The 16,193-nt window shown below is 33.1% G+C and overlaps 1 protein-coding gene across 7 annotated transcripts in view; it reads right to left on the reverse strand.

The window, feature by feature from the left end:
* LOC136981130 (katanin-interacting protein-like) overlaps positions 1-16,193 on the reverse strand; it is a 96,690-nt gene that overhangs the window by 39,909 nt on the left and 40,588 nt on the right. For 6 of the 7 annotated variants that reach the window (XM_067277406.1, XM_067277404.1, XM_067277405.1 and 3 more), the window contains 3 exons: positions 8,215-8,370; positions 2,681-2,939; positions 1,687-1,769 (listed from right to left, as the gene is read on the reverse strand). In XM_067277406.1, coding sequence (XP_067133507.1) covers positions 1,687-1,769; positions 2,681-2,939; positions 8,215-8,370 — 498 coding nt within the window. The remainder of the gene's footprint in view (positions 1-1,686; positions 1,770-2,680; positions 2,940-8,214; positions 8,371-16,193) is intronic. The other variant, XM_067277403.1, reaches the window with a different exon arrangement.

Raw genomic sequence — 16,193 nt, forward strand, 5'->3', positions numbered from 1 at the left:
AAAATAAAAATAAGCTGGGGTTGAGTAAACAAAATGCTTGGTCTTCCTTGATTACATTTTATAAAAGGATTAATTATTAATAGAAATTAAGATAAATCATCAGAATTAATAGATAATTTCTAATCCAATAAAATGGTTAGATGTATAAAATTATAGATATAATTGTTCAATTTGACACATTTGTGCATGTAGAATAATTATAAAATTTAGAATATCATCAATAATCAATGAGTAATTATGCTATAAAAAATTATTATAATACACTTTCAAATATTACAGCACAAATCATTATTCTATGAGTTAAAGTCAACCTGATATGCTAATATATTTTTTATTGTTTTCATAGCTAGCTACTAAATTTTTTTTAAAATTGCTTAATACAATTAAATTTTAGGAATTAACTTTAATTTTTCACAAATTTCTTAAATAATTTATAAAAATGTTCAAAAAATTAAAATTTGCTAATTAAAAATTTATATGCAAATTAGTAGTAAGTTTAATTATAAAATAAAATACAATGAACATTGTATTAACGTGAGTAATTGTATTATCAAAATATACATTATTACAAACATTAAATATTAGCATTAATTTATATGCTTTACTTGTTATTTATATTACATAACAAATTATCAACAACAATCATCAATTGCCTAATATCTGAATGTAAATAACTTATAACTTTATTTATCTGAATTTTCAAAATATTAATTTAAAAATAAGATTTTACTTATTGTTATTTAGTTATTTTTCTAAATTTAAAAATCATTCCAAGACATATGAAATTACTTAGAAAGCTATCCTCAAAAAGTACTATATACCATGAATTCCAGGACCCATAAATCATCATTCATTATTATATGAGTATAAATAGTTGATATAAAAAAAAGGTGTGATCACGTGAAGTGTTACAAACTAACATGTGTTAAAATAAAAATATTTTCATTTTTATTCATTAACATTTTAAAAAAATAATTGTTCAGATGACAAATATAAATGATTATACAACTTTTTCACTAAAAAAAACAGCATTCTTATAACAAATATTTTCTTCTACATATACAGTCAAACCTGTTTTTATGCGGTCTTTTTTTGTGCGATTTTTTTATGCGAATTTTTAATTTGTGCGTTTTTTTTTGTGCGGTATAGTTGACGACTAGTCTTGTGCGATTCGTCATGTCTCACGTTGACTTATTATAGCTAAATAAACTTATTATAGCATAAATGAACTTATTATAGTAATATTATTGCATGAATATGCGAAAAATGAAATAATTTGTTTTTTAAGTCAAAAAAACACCACCTGGACAAAAATATGTAAAACAGACGATAGACGAGACGATGCAGTCAAGTGCTGACATCTGTTGTCAATAAATTCTATTTCGTACGGTTTTGAGTTATTTTCCATGTGAGACTTTTTTTATGCGGTCCCTATTGACTGCATAAAAAAAAATATTTTTTAAATTGTGTTGCGAAAACTATTTTTTATAGCCACTCGTGACGTTTCAAGCAATTTTTTTTAATGCGTTTTTTTTAATGTGGTCCCTATCCACCGCATAAAAACAGGTTTGACTGTATGGAAAATTTATTACATAAATATAAAAATTTTTATGCATAATTTAATGTATATTTTTAAAAAATACTTACAAAAATTAATATAAAACTAACTAAAATTCTAAAATGCACTTGCCTCCTTGAAGACCGAGAATTCATTCTTGATATGTCTAACGATGGTGAACTGCTCAACCATTCAAGAGAATTTGTTTCATCTAAAATTTAACACATAGTTAAAAATAAAATTTATAATTTATAGAAAAAAATGTTGTATTTAATTATAATTTATTTACTATAATTTTAATTTATTTATCCATAATTTTAACTACAATTAAGATCATGGATAAATGTTTATAAAAAGTATATAAATATCAGTCATAAATTACTTCTATTAAGTATTAATATTTGCAATTCCATAACTTTAGAACAACAACAATATATTATAGTTATAAAATATGTAGGAAAGACTAAAATGTCTTAATTTTTTGCCCTGTCCAATTATCAGGAACAAAGTCTTCCATTGCAGTGCATTCCATTGCTTTATTAGAGATTATGTCTTTGCAAAATTATGCAAAACAATTTAGAAAAGGTTCGCAGGTGACAAGCCAACCCTTAAAATTATATAGTTTCTGGAAGTACAATAGAAGACTATTGTTCCTAGTGATTGGACATGGTGATAATTAAGATTTTAGTCTTTTCTACATACATTTTAATGAGTAAATTGTCAGCCATTTAAGAAATATATATATTACAGAAATCTGTAAAGTAATATAACAAAATGGAAACAATTAAGGAGTCAAGTCAAATAATAAATATAAAACAGATACTGAAAGTGTATTTCTCATTTGTTAAAGATAACACAAAAATAACATTCAATCTAATTTCTTTGAAAATAAAAAACTTTGTTGAATAGTTGTCTTTGTTGTCAAATTTCTTTAAAAATAATATTTGTTTTTATGCAAATATCTGAATTGAAATTTATAAAACAGATATTTTCAAAATCATATACATTTGAAAGTAATAGTATTAAATTTGAAACAATGACAGTCATAACAAATAATTAATTAGATTAAATAAACTAATTAAAATTTTATAACTGAATTTATCATAAGAATTTACAACTTACCTTTTAAATTATCTTTTGTTTTAATGATGCCCTCAGAACCATATTCTAATGTTACATTCTTTCCAGAATTCCTTGTATTATCTTTATGTTTTGATTTATGTAAGAATCCACACCGAGATGCATATTGTATTGAAGGATCTAAATATATAGTCTGACTATAATCATATGATTCATTCCCACATCCCTGCTGAAATTCACCATCAAATATTACAGTATCTCCAATGATTATTTTTGCTCTTTGAACACCAACATTTAGTTCCTGTTAAGAAATTAGTTATTGTTATTCCTACACATAGAAATTATTTTTCATATTAATTATTTTTACTAATAAATAGCAACTCTAACATCCAAAGAGACGATTATTTAAAAACAGCTAGCAAAGACGCTTGCTCATCTTTCCTGGCACTCAAACAGGAGGTTAAGAAGACTATTAGAAAATCTGATAATTGTCAATTATATTATGATGTAAAATTTAAATAAAAACAAAGCTTAAGAGAAATAATTTTGTTGAATTGTGATAAAAATCACTATTTCATTTTGGTTCATGCAATTTTCTTCCAAAAGGTAAATGAACATTTATTTATTGTGACATTGTCACAATGTTGGGCTACAATTTTTAATTTATTTAATATAAAATATATGCTCTTTACCTCAAATTAGACTGTAGTGTTTTGCCCTGTACATCATACTTTTCCTTTAACAATAGACTCATGCTGATCATATATTAACTGCTTTCAGGGAAAAAGTTTTGAATTGAAATAACATGACTTCTGGTTTGCAATAGAAGTTCGTTTATAGTTAATTGAGGTCTCCTGCCATAAGGTTTCCATATCTGGTCTCATATTTCATCTTTCTAATTCCATTCTTGAGATTAAGGAAAGACAGATGGACAGATGACAATGGTAATTATAGGTGTACAATTTTTTTCAAATTAAACAATAACTTCACACAAAAACCAAGAACGGTGCGTTATCACATATAATTACGATTTTCACAAACGTTTTCGAACATAAAAATTCTTCATCAGGTGAAAAAACGGACAACTTATAAAAAACGTTTGATGGAACAGTTTTCGAAAGAGCTGTGCGCAAGATTCGAAATGTTACTCGTGCGGATGTTGTCATCGCTGCGCATGGGCGGAAGTGGAAACTTTCCTGTAATGTCATCCGTCATATATGAGCATTTGCCATGCGACGGATAACGATAACTCCTCTTTGCTGTTAATACATTTTTTATCCCGGGCAGTTTTGTGTATGTGTACTGCCTCCATCCATCTCAAATGGTGTATAAGGGGTGTGGTGTGGATGATCCTGGCCTCGTCAAACCTTGGCTGAATATCCGGTTCTCGTGGCGTAACGTGCCAAAGCGGTTGTACATCTTTGGTGACAGATGTCTGCTTTATGCTCTTTAATTCTCGCTACTAGCGATCTTTTAGTGGAGCCGATGTACCATAAGTCTTCGTCACACCTGTGGTCTTTCAGCGGGATGGCATACACTCCAGATAGCTTGTCTTGGTTGGGGGGATCTTTGGCATTCCGTAGCAGCTGATATATATTCGGGCATCTTTTATAGGTGATGCTGACTTGTTTCTTCTTGACAACCTCCAAATATAGCTTCCTTAAATATGGATTGTAGGTGAGCGGAATGTTGTCTTTATGATCTGTTGTTACTTGCTCATGCTGGTTGGTTTGAGTTGACAGTTGGTAATTCCTCCATTTTTTGGTTAATTTACTTATAAGGTTGTAGTACCCATGGCTTTGAGCAATACTGCGTAACATGTTAATCTCTTTTTGCAGAGCGTGTCTTGTTGAAGAATGGGTGTACGCCCGTTTGACTAAGGTGTTGAATGCTGCTAGTTTGTACAGTATGGGGTCACAAGAGCTTATGGGGATGTACATTTGGTCTGCAAGCGGTTTCCTGTACACTTCTGTGAGGATGGAGGTTCCTTTAACCATGATACTAACATCAAGAAAATGAACATGTGTGTCATTCGCCTGTTTCAGGCCCAGAGTTACGCCGTAGCTGTTGTTATTAAATGAGTCAACGAATGCCGCTATGTCTGGCTTGCTCTTCCACAAGATGAGTATGTCATCCACGTATCTCTTATAGAGCTGTATGTTGTGGAGGTGGTTAGGAAGGATTTTCTCTTCGAGTTGCCGTATTACCAGCTCGCACAAATCTCCTGCTACCGGGCTCCCCATTGGTACACTCTTTCCTTGTTTGTAGACCATACCTCTAAATTGAAAGAATGAGTTGTAGCATAGCAGGTGGGCCATCTCTAATATTTGCTGGTGGAGATTAGCATCAGTGGCTATTTTAAATAGTAGATCTCGGATGGCACAAAATGCTGGTGGTAGAAGACGGATATAATGACTTAAAGTCAAGCACCGTAATAAATTGCGGGGGGGTGTCAATCTGCTTGAGGAGCTCTATGAGGCATTGACTATTGGTTACGGTGAACTGGTAGTCTTCTAAGTGTGGAGCGATCAGACGGTGCATGAATTCCTCTAATTTATGTGTTGGTGCTCTTACTTTATCAACTACCGGGTGAATCTGTTGGTCTTGTTTATGTGTTTTGGCGAAACCGAATAGCCTGGGTGTGTCAGGCGAGTCCATTACAATGTTCTTAATTGCCAACCTCTTAGCCAATTTAGTGTTGGAGAACCTCTTCAGCCTTGCATGTAGTCTTTCTACTGTGTTAGTATCTACCTTTTCACACTGGGTAAGATTGATGTACTCCATTAATAACTGGTTATAAGTATGCTGTTTCATCAGTACCATAGTTTTCGCCTTGTTGGCCCTGACGAGCGTGATTCCATTGTTCTTCATCCACCTTCATCAGGAATTACAAACTGTCAACGCAAACCAACCAGCATGAGCAAGTAACAACAGATCATAAAGACAACATTCCGCTCACCTACAATCCATATTTAAGGAAGCTATATTTGGAGGTTGCCAAGAAGAAACAAGTCAGCATCACCTATAAAAGATGCCCGAATATATATCAGCTGCTACGGAATGCCAAAGATCCCCCCAACCAAGACAAGCTATCTGGAGTGTATGCCATCCCGCTGAAAGACCACAGGTGTGACGAAGACTTATGGTACATCGGCTCCACTAAAAGATCGCTAGTAGCGAGAATTAAAGAGCATAAAGCAGACATCCGTCACCAAAGATGTACAACCGCTTTGGCACGTTACGCCACAAAACCGGATATTCAGCCAAGGTTTGACAAGGCCAGGATCATCCACACCACACCCCTTATACACCATTTGAGATGGATGGAGGCAGTACACATACACAAAACCGCCCGGGATAAAAAATGTATTAACAGCAAAGAGGAGTTATCGTTATCCGTCGCATGGCAAATGCTCATATATGACGGATGACATTACAGGAAAGTTTCCACTTCCGCCCATGCGCAGCGATGACAACATCCGCACGAGTAACATTTCGAATCTTGCGCACAGCTCTTTCGAAAACTGTTCCATCAAACGTTTTTTATAAGTTGTCCGTTTTTTCACCTGACGAAGAACTTTTATGTTCGAAAACGTTTGTGAAAATCATAATTATATGTGATAACGCACCGTTCTTGGTTTTTGTGTGAAGTTATTGTTTATTCAGCGCAGTGTGCGACTGATGAGTAAATTTTTTCAAATTGCGGCCCAACAAGTTTATTTGAAGATAATTTAAAGAATAGTTATACTGCCCTAGCAAAGAATGCAAGAACTCAAGGAGAGGGTTGAGTTGTCTTCATTATAAGGTAGCATAGTTTCCCACAGGGTGGCAGAGAGGAACTATGCAAAATTTGGTCCAAGCCAGTCAGAGAGTTCAGCAATTTATGAGTAGTTAAAATCAGAGGAAGAAATGAAGTTCCAAGTTTTATAGTTCTATACTTCCCATAGAATATCCAAAACCAAATAGTTAAGATAATAACTTTATCAAAAATTAATATGATAATGAAATTCATTAGCTTCTAGAAATTTGAATCAAAGTTATTCATTTTACTTGTATCTATACAAATGATCTATAAATATAAACTTAAGTGAATGTTGATTCAAACATCGTTTAAATCAACTTTTATATATTGTGTGTTGCCATTATTTCTCACTCAATTATACTATGTTATTCAAATCATATTGAACAAACAAGAATATTTACACATATTCAAATTTTTTGAAATGTTATAATAAATATAGATAGGTTTTTTAAATAATCTCAAAGGTAACTCTTCTCCCTTCTCAGAAGCTTATTCAAAAAAACAGGGGGAAAAAATCAGAAAACACTTCTTAAAGTATTCTATAATGTCTTTTTGTTCTACATCTAAAAACTATCTCCCATATAAACAAAACAAATAAAATTTGTCTATTGATAATGTGTTTTGTCTTTAAAGTAAAAAGGTCTCTAGCTCAAAAAAAAACTAATAATATTGAAAATTACACAATCCAACTGTTCTTAGATTTCAAATATATACAATGTGATTTACAAAAACGATACAAGTACATACATGATCACAAATGACAAGGAGAAATTATAATCATGAAGCTAAGCCTATTATATTCTATTTTTCATACAAGAGGGAAAAAAATCACATGATCATAATGTCAGAATGCCACACACTTTTCAGTGACATACCAACTTTTATGATCATGTAGTACACTCAAACCTGTTTTTGTGTGGTCTTTTTTCGTGCGATTTTTTATTTGTGTGGTCTTTTTTTGTGCAATTTTTATTTGTGCAGTTAATAATAACTTCCCTTAGTTTCATTGTAATTGTTTTGTAGTTTCGTCGTGATTGTTTTGTAGTTCCGACAAATCTGACAGTTATAAATATCACAGTAGAAAGCTTTACGAGTTTAAATCTCGCTCTTTCCGGTCTCGAGAAATTCGTCGTTTCAGTCAGACACAGATATTCCCGGCTGGAGGAAAAGTTTGATGTGTTGGAATGTCAGCATCGTCGGCCAAATGGAAAAGTTTGCTGGAAATGACGTAAACGTCGACGCCATGTCGGTAGCGTTTTCCACTCTTGGACAAATAAAAAAATCACACAAAAAAAGACCGCACAAAAACAGGTTTGAGTGTATTTTCTATGTGAGACTTTTTTTATGCGGTCCCTATTCATTGCATAAAAACAATTACTTTTTACTTGTGTTGCGAAAACTATTTTTTATAGCTACTCGTGAAGTTTTGTGCGATTTTTTTTAATGCGTTTTCTTTTATGCAGTCCCTATCCACTGCACAAAAACAGGTTTGAGTGTATATTAAAATAAACTATTTTACTATTTTTTCTTCATCTTTTAATTTATTTATATATATATTTTTAGGTATATTCTATATATTTTTTAGTGATCTTTATAGAACTTATTTATAATCAATTGCAAATGAACTTTTTGGATGCTATAAAAGTATCCAAAAAATTCATTTGGAAATACATACTACTACATACTATATATAAGTGATTCCCTACTACACATTTTTTCATATGCACTGTTTACTATGTATTGTTTTAATATATAATTATTAAAATGAGATTACCTTTACATCTTTATTATAATTCCATATTCTTATAGCAGAAACATACGAATTATTTGTATTTTTTTGATTTGTTAAAGGTAAATGTATAGTAAATACAAGTGATATGAAAGACTTTTCTGGGAATTCACAGCTCCACATATCATCCTGATTTGTTATCTATAAATAAAATTAATATAAATTAATGAAATAAATTACTACAAAAAAGTTTCTAATTAAAATTAAAATTTTAATTCTATTCATTTTATGTATAAAATTACTTATAATTATAAAACTTATTTCAATATTAATATAAAATTTACAATATTGTAAAAAATGTTTAAAGCCAATTTCTACTTAGTTTAATTTCTAAGTTTCCATTTATTAATTTATGTTCTGTTCTCACTGTAATAAAAAGTTTCTAACAGGTTGATATGTTAATTCAATCAAATCTAAGATGCACCTTAATTTGTATATGCTCACCTACAGAATTTTTTTCTTTTGAGAAAATACATAACTCTAGAAATTAGAAAATTCTTAGGAAATCTGTAATCCTGTGTCTACAGGTGTATAGGAACACTATCAGTAATTCAATGATCCAAAACTATGATTTAATTATGCTTATTTTAGTTGATTACATACAAAACTATATGCATTTCAGGCCAACTTACCCCTCATATCTAGTTCTTAATTTTAGTTACTGATAAGTACAAAAATAATTAAACATAAAAATGATAATAAAACTGAATATAATAGTTTCTTACTTTGTATTGAATCAACCATCTTGAAAAGGAAAGGATGCAAACATGACATAGAACATATTTCTCCAATACATACAGCAAATGATACAGATGGATACAGCAAAGGAAAAATATGTTCCATGTCATGCTTGTGTCCTTTCATTTTTAACAAAACAGTTGATTCATTACAAAGTAAGATACTATTATATTCAATTTTATTATCATTTTTATGTTTAATTAATTTTGTACCTAGCTCTTAATTTTAGTTACTCGAGAAGAGCCATAAAATGTAAGTCGGCCTGAAATGCATATAGTTGTGTATGTAATCAACCAAAATAAGCATAATTAAATCATAGTTTTGGATTGTTGAATTAACAGTACCGTTCCTATACATGGTGTGGCTAGAAAATCACAAGTGGGCTGAAGTGAGTGAATGGGTAAACAACCTTGAACAAGTTAGAACAAGCACGGCGAGTCTCAACTTGCTACTGCTATTAGATTGCTATGAGTGCCTGCTGCAAGTGGACGTGTTGTTAGTGCACATAAAAAAAATGGCCAGTTTGAAAGAGGAGCAGTATCAACCTAAAAGTTTTGGTGAAATTGAAAAAAAACTGCCACCGAAACTTTGCACCTAAGGTATATGGAGATGCGTGTTTTTGTTGTGCACATGAGTTCAAATGGCACAGATTTTCTGAGGACCAAGAGGATGTGAAAGACGATGAACATTCTGGATGGCCCAGCACATCAAAAACCGAGGAAAATGGAACAAATTGTGAACAATAGTACTACAAAGAAGTTCTGGAATTTTAGCAAGAAAGAATCAGAAGAAAGTGGCAACATTGTGGCAAAATAATTTCATCCTCCATCAGGACAATGCACCAACGCATTCTGCTATGTCAGTGAAGTAGTTTTCGACCAAGAAGGTAGTCACACTACTTGAACACCCACTGTACTTGCCTGACCTAGCTCTGTGTGACTTTGTCAAGTCTGCTCTGAAGGAACATCATTTTGATTCAGTTTTTGCTATCAAGAAAAAACGACAGAGTTTCTGCATAGCCTTACAGATGATGACCTGCAGCACTGTTATGATAAGTGAAAGTTGCAAATGTAGTGCTGTGGAGAAACAGAAGGATCATACAATAAAGGGGAACACAACTAAAGTGAGTATACTACTCAAGATTTAAAGTTCCAGCTCCAGTCTAGCCATTATTTTCTAGCCACACCTTGTACATAGGTAGATGCAAGATTACAGAATTTCCAAGAATTTTCTAATTGGGAATATAGCTGGTATCCCAACAAGAAAAAAAAAACTCCAAACAAATGTATTTCAACAGAAGTGAGTTGAGATAAATTTTATTAGTATTCATTACGTAGTGAAGTTATATATCACTGTCTTCCATTGTATAGAAGTCAGAAATCTCTTCATTTTCTGTGTTTGCATTTCTGAATCAACATTAGATTCAATGCTCACATCTTTCCATAAGCAATCATCCTCAGTGCTGTTTGAAACATTTGAAATGCATCATTTTGTAAGAGTGTTACATAACTTTTTCTGGAATTTTCATCTAAGTACTTATGTTGTTACTGTAACAGATTAACAAGAATAAACTAAGTTGACCTCTTAAACATTTATTATTACAAACGTTGGTCTAATAAAATCATTAAAGTGATAAAATGGAATTAGTAGAGAAATAAGACATTTGGCACTAGCAGTAACTATGAAGTATTACATCGAATCTAGAGGATGCTAATCATGACAATACAGTGATATCTCAATTTTCGTCAATAATCCGTCCATAAACAATCAGCAAAATCCGAAACTGAGAAAAACTGAGGCAATTATTTCCATATAAATCAATGTAAATACTAGTGTCGTTCTAGACACTTCAAAATACATACTAAAAACACATTTTATAGAGAATAAATATAGTGTTTAATACTAAAAACAATAAGAAATCAATATAAAATGAATATAAAAGACTAATATAAAGAATAAATTAATATTTAACATGGCATTCAAAGAGCTGCTGACTCTGGAAACTTTCTTTGATCCCATAATGGAGCTAAAAGGAAAGCAATAGAATTTTAGCTAGGCACATGGGGTAATGCTCTCACGAGAAACAACACCATACTGAGCAAAAAACGCACGAGTCCCTTTGTTTTTGCAAAATTAGCCATGAGGTCACATGGGCATGCTGAAGAAATCCAAGGCAACTGACGAAAACTGAGACAAATTTTTCACAGAAAAAATTGATGAAAACCAAAACCAACAATAACCAAAGTCAAAAAAAATTGAGGGATTACTGTATCTAAGAGATATCCTATTTTCAGAGATACTAAAACTTAAAAAAGTGCAACTTACATTCAATAAATATGGTATTATAATAACAATAGTACTTATAGTTGATTACAGATGAAGCATTAACAATCTCAGTAAACATAATTTCACTAATCTAGAGATTATTATTGTTAATATGGGTAATATAAACAAAAATAGATGAGTGACATGGGCATTAATACTGTTCAGAAAATAACAGGACTATTCCAGAAATAAATTATCATCATTACCACACCAGTAAATACAATAAAGTTACATTGAAAGATTAAAATTATGTTGTATTTATATTAAATCTTTTAATTTAATCTACTTCAAAATGTTAAAAACATATACATTAAAAAAAACTTATTTATTACCTAAATATATAACTCATAAAGACAATAAAATAATTAACACAACAGTGTAGCAGCATTACAATCATGATTTATTGGCATAATTAAGACGTACTCACTAGTAGTTTCAATGGCTTATAGCCACCATCCTCAGGCAAAAAAAAAAATCAAATGCAATTAATTTCGAAACGTTCAATTATTGAACAAACATTTTCAAATTATCCAAGGCATGTGGTTGGAATACAGAACAAACTGAAATTAAATTAAAATATTTTTGAAGAATTATATTAGTTTTTAGTAATTGACATCATATTTTCCAAAAAACCTTAAAAGGCAATTTAGTAAGATGTATGTGGTTGTGATACACATGTGAATACAAAATTACAAATTAAATTGTTTGAATAAGTGGTTCTGTCTAGGCGTGGACGCATCCAAGTCCAGTACTCGGACTGCCATTGGCGTGGTCTTCTCAAACACAAACAAAACAGAGGCCTGGTCCCTGCACAATTACTGCAGTGTCTTCGGGGCAGAAGCCCAGGGTATCCTGCGCGCAATCCACATCAGCGCCCCGATTGCCAGACCCACCGTAATCTTCTCTGACAGCCGCTCGGTAATCCAGGCCATGGCCAACGTCTCGTTCTCATCACCACCTATCATCATCAATCTTGCGGCTATGGTCAGCGCCCACACGACGCCCATCGTCATCAGTTAGACACCGGGCCATACTAACATCCTGATCAACGAGGCGGCCTACAAAGCGGCCCACCGCAACCCGCTCTGTGGCTCCATCTGGAAACCCCTCATGCCATGCGACTTCACCCAGGCTTTGCAAGACACCACAATCGGCACCCTGACAGATTCCTGGTCAACAGTGCTCCGCAACAAAGGCCGGGACCACCTACGCCCTTTCGCCCCCTGGAGGTACAGTTGTGCGTCGTCTTGCCACACGGAGACGCTTTTGGCCCGGCTCCGGACCGAGATGGCCCTGTTACATGCTTTCCTTTACTCACGGCACCTACACGACTCTCTGGGGTGCCCCCATGTGGTGCAGCAGAAACTACACTTCATTACTGGCTACATTGCCCAAATACACTATAGCCCTCAAGGACCTAGGCAACATGATGACCCTAAACATGTCTCTGGTGCGCACGCTGACACCCATCTACTGGCCGCCAGCCTCCATCACTCCTAGTCAACATGTGGCAGCGCTGGAGCGCTACATTAGCCTCACTAGCCGTTTCGCTTAGCAACTGGCAACGTCGGTCGGAGAAAGAGCCGCAAAGGCTATAATCTCCATATTAAATTAACTTGAAGAAGAAGAAAAATAAGGTTACCCACACTTGCAGGATTTCTATGGTCGGTGTATTGCACAATGTTACTGCAGATGTATAGAGAGGTTCTCCCATATAAATAACTCTCTTTGATCATTGCACTGATTAAGTAATTTGGTGTGTGTCCAAAGCAATAGATAATTCTGATCTAGTACCCTTTTAGATAACTCAGTTGCTTGTCTGTTGTTTTTAATATCATCTTAATGTTTCACTGTAGCATTATAGTAGTAGCCCCAATGTAATTAATTTCCTCCCCTGAGAGTACATGTTGTAACAGAATTTTGTAGACCCCAATTTTTCATTTAATGTGAGTGTCTCTCTATCATTACTTAATATTCTTTGTGGTGTAGGTTGGGGGGCTATAAGCAAACTAAAGCCATGCTTTCTAAAAAGACATGCTATTCTCAGCGATATTGAGCCCAAAAACAGTATTTGGGGTTGTACTATCCTCAGTTCCTCCTTGTTGCAGAGAAAAGACTGCAGAAACAACTTGTTTTTGACCTGGTTATAGAGATAACAAAACCTGGAAGAAGAATAACCAGCATTGTGCACTGCCCTATTAATAAGCTGTTCAAATTCTTTGTTCACTAATGTCTGGGTAGATGGGAGAAGGAGTGCACTGCAAATGAAAAGTAATTGCAGAATTTACAAAGTGTAAAGGCTGGAATGCAGTTGCTGGGATAATATGTGGCACCCTATTGTTTTTGTTATACAGAAAATAGCAGTTCAGATAATCTACGTATTTCCAGATCTAAAAAGGAGATTTTAGCATTTTAGTTCTTCTTTCACAATAAAAAATAGAAAATGGACAACAGGTTGATGGAAGTTACGAAGAAGGCAGAAATGTTAGAACATGACATGAATTATTTAAAGTGTTTTCTAAACTAGTTATTGTCATACATTGATGTCATGTTCCAAAAAAGTTTTGTTTATTTGTCTTAGCACTGAAGAGGGGTTGGAACAAATTAGACCAACCCAAAATGCATATGATGTAGTTCTAAATAAAATCAATTTGCCAACCATATTGCTGTGAGATTAGTCCTTCAAAAGTTTTTTGGGTTACAGAGACTAAATTCGTAATAATATTTCACAGTAAAGTTGATGGACATATAAAAGATAACATATGAATAAAGCTGTCTAATTCATCCGCAAAGCCATCCCACACAAGCAAGATATCATCTACGTATCATAAATACAGGATTGGATAGCACACAGTCAAAGGAGTGTTGAAAATACTATATTCTACATTCCTCATGATGAGCTCTGCCAAAATGGGTGAGAGGGGAACTCATTGGCATTCCCTGAGTCTGTCTGTATATATTATCATTGAATTGAAAATAATTGTTTTCTGTGATGAGAAAGAAAGTCTCTTGCAAATGTAACACTTGTAACACTGGATATCCAGAGCTAAGTAGCAGTGCATTTACAAGCATGATGGCATTAAAATGTGGCACCAATGGTATAAGGAAACCACATTAATTTTATACAAGAGGTACAGTACAAGCAAGTGGGAAGATTCTTTAACTTAGCGGAGATGACTAATTTAGTGTCCAATGTGACTGTGGTTACAAAGTCAGAGGGTGAAATTAAAGCTGCAATTTGTTTCACTAGTGCTGTCTCTAGGAAGTATGTGGAGTGAGAGTGTTTATTAACCAACAGTCTTAAAGGCCATGCAGGTTTATGTGTCTTTACCTTGAAGAACAATTTTGGGCAAGAAACATTCATTGGCAGATTGAGAGGCCCTATTAATGAAGCTACCACCCCTGGGAGTGCTATGACCTTACATGTCTTCCTTAGTATAGTCACCATCAAGTCCTCTTTTGATACAACAGACTGCTCTAGAAATTCATTTGCTCTAGATAGGACAAATCTTTTATCTTTATCTGCAACTAACAGATTTAAATGATTATTTCAGAGAAACAATTTTACCATATGAGCAGTTTGTATGTTCAATTTCTTGGTCTTCAAACATCGTTGCAATGCTATGCTAGTTATCACAGACAGCTCCAATTTTGGTTGTAATTCCAGACAGGTGTTCTTTATAGCAGCCATGGCAGGTGGAATGAGTTGAGAATAATCCAACTTTCAGAGTGGGTATATGCTTTGGCCCTCATAATAATATATGATGAACATTCTCTGGTACCTTTGCATTTATGAAGTTATAATATGGAACCTCTGTAGTTCTGCTTTGTATTCACCAGGATGTTTTCTGTAACCAATAAATTTTATTATTCAAATTTTTCCTTACTTCATGTGATTTTTTGTTAGCTATATATCTTATTTTATCCAGTTGTTGATACAGTTTGATGAAGAGGTGGGTCAGGTACAGTACATCCTTTTTTCTTCTTTTGCAATTGCTTTCTATTTGCACTTAATTAATTTTGCTAGGAGACTTCATTCCATTCAAGTCAAGGGTTCGAACATTTACTGGAAACAAGTCATACTTAAAACTAATGCACTTGGGGATGAGTCCATTCTTACGACACTTTAGTAAGAACCAAAGTTGAGGATTTTGCTTTAACCACAAAGTTGTGATACTGAATCCTGGATCATCAAGATGATATTAAAAACAACAGACCAGCAACTGAGTTATCTAAAAGGGTACTAAACCAGGATTATCTATTGCTTTGGACACACCAAATTAATTAAGCAATGTAATGATCAAAGAGTTATTTATATGGAGAACCTCTATATATCTGCAGTAACACCTTGCAATACACCAACCATAGAAATCCTGCTAGTATGAGTAACCTTATTCAAACAATTTAATTTGTAATTTTGTATTCACATGTGTATCACAACCACATACATCTTACTAAATTGCTTTTTAAGGTTTTTTGGAAAATATGATGTCAATTACTAAAAACTTCTATAATTCTTCAAAAATATTTTAATTTAATTTCAGATTGTTCTGTATTCCAACCACATGCCTTGGATAATTTGAAAAAGTTTGTTCTATAATTAAATGTTTGAAAATTAATTGCATTTGATTTCTTTTTTGCCTGAGGTATTCTGCAACCATTTTCTACTTGCGGCACACCCATGACTTGACATGACTCAACGCAGCACACCAAAATGCCAAAATGTTATTCTTCTCATAAAAGTATGATATGATCCTGTTAATAGAATTACCTAATGCCACTAACCTATTATTATTATTATTATTACGTTGGGTTATGTGAGATATACTCAGTTAACACCGGTGGTTGTGTACTATGCCGGACCAAAGTCAAGGCATAGTAACCAAAACAAAAATTAAAGA

This window comes from Centruroides vittatus, unplaced genomic scaffold (genome assembly GCF_030686945.1).
Source record: "Centruroides vittatus isolate TY-2023 unplaced genomic scaffold, ASM3068694v2 contig_744, whole genome shotgun sequence".
Lineage (NCBI taxonomy): Eukaryota > Metazoa > Arthropoda > Arachnida > Scorpiones > Buthidae > Centruroides > Centruroides vittatus.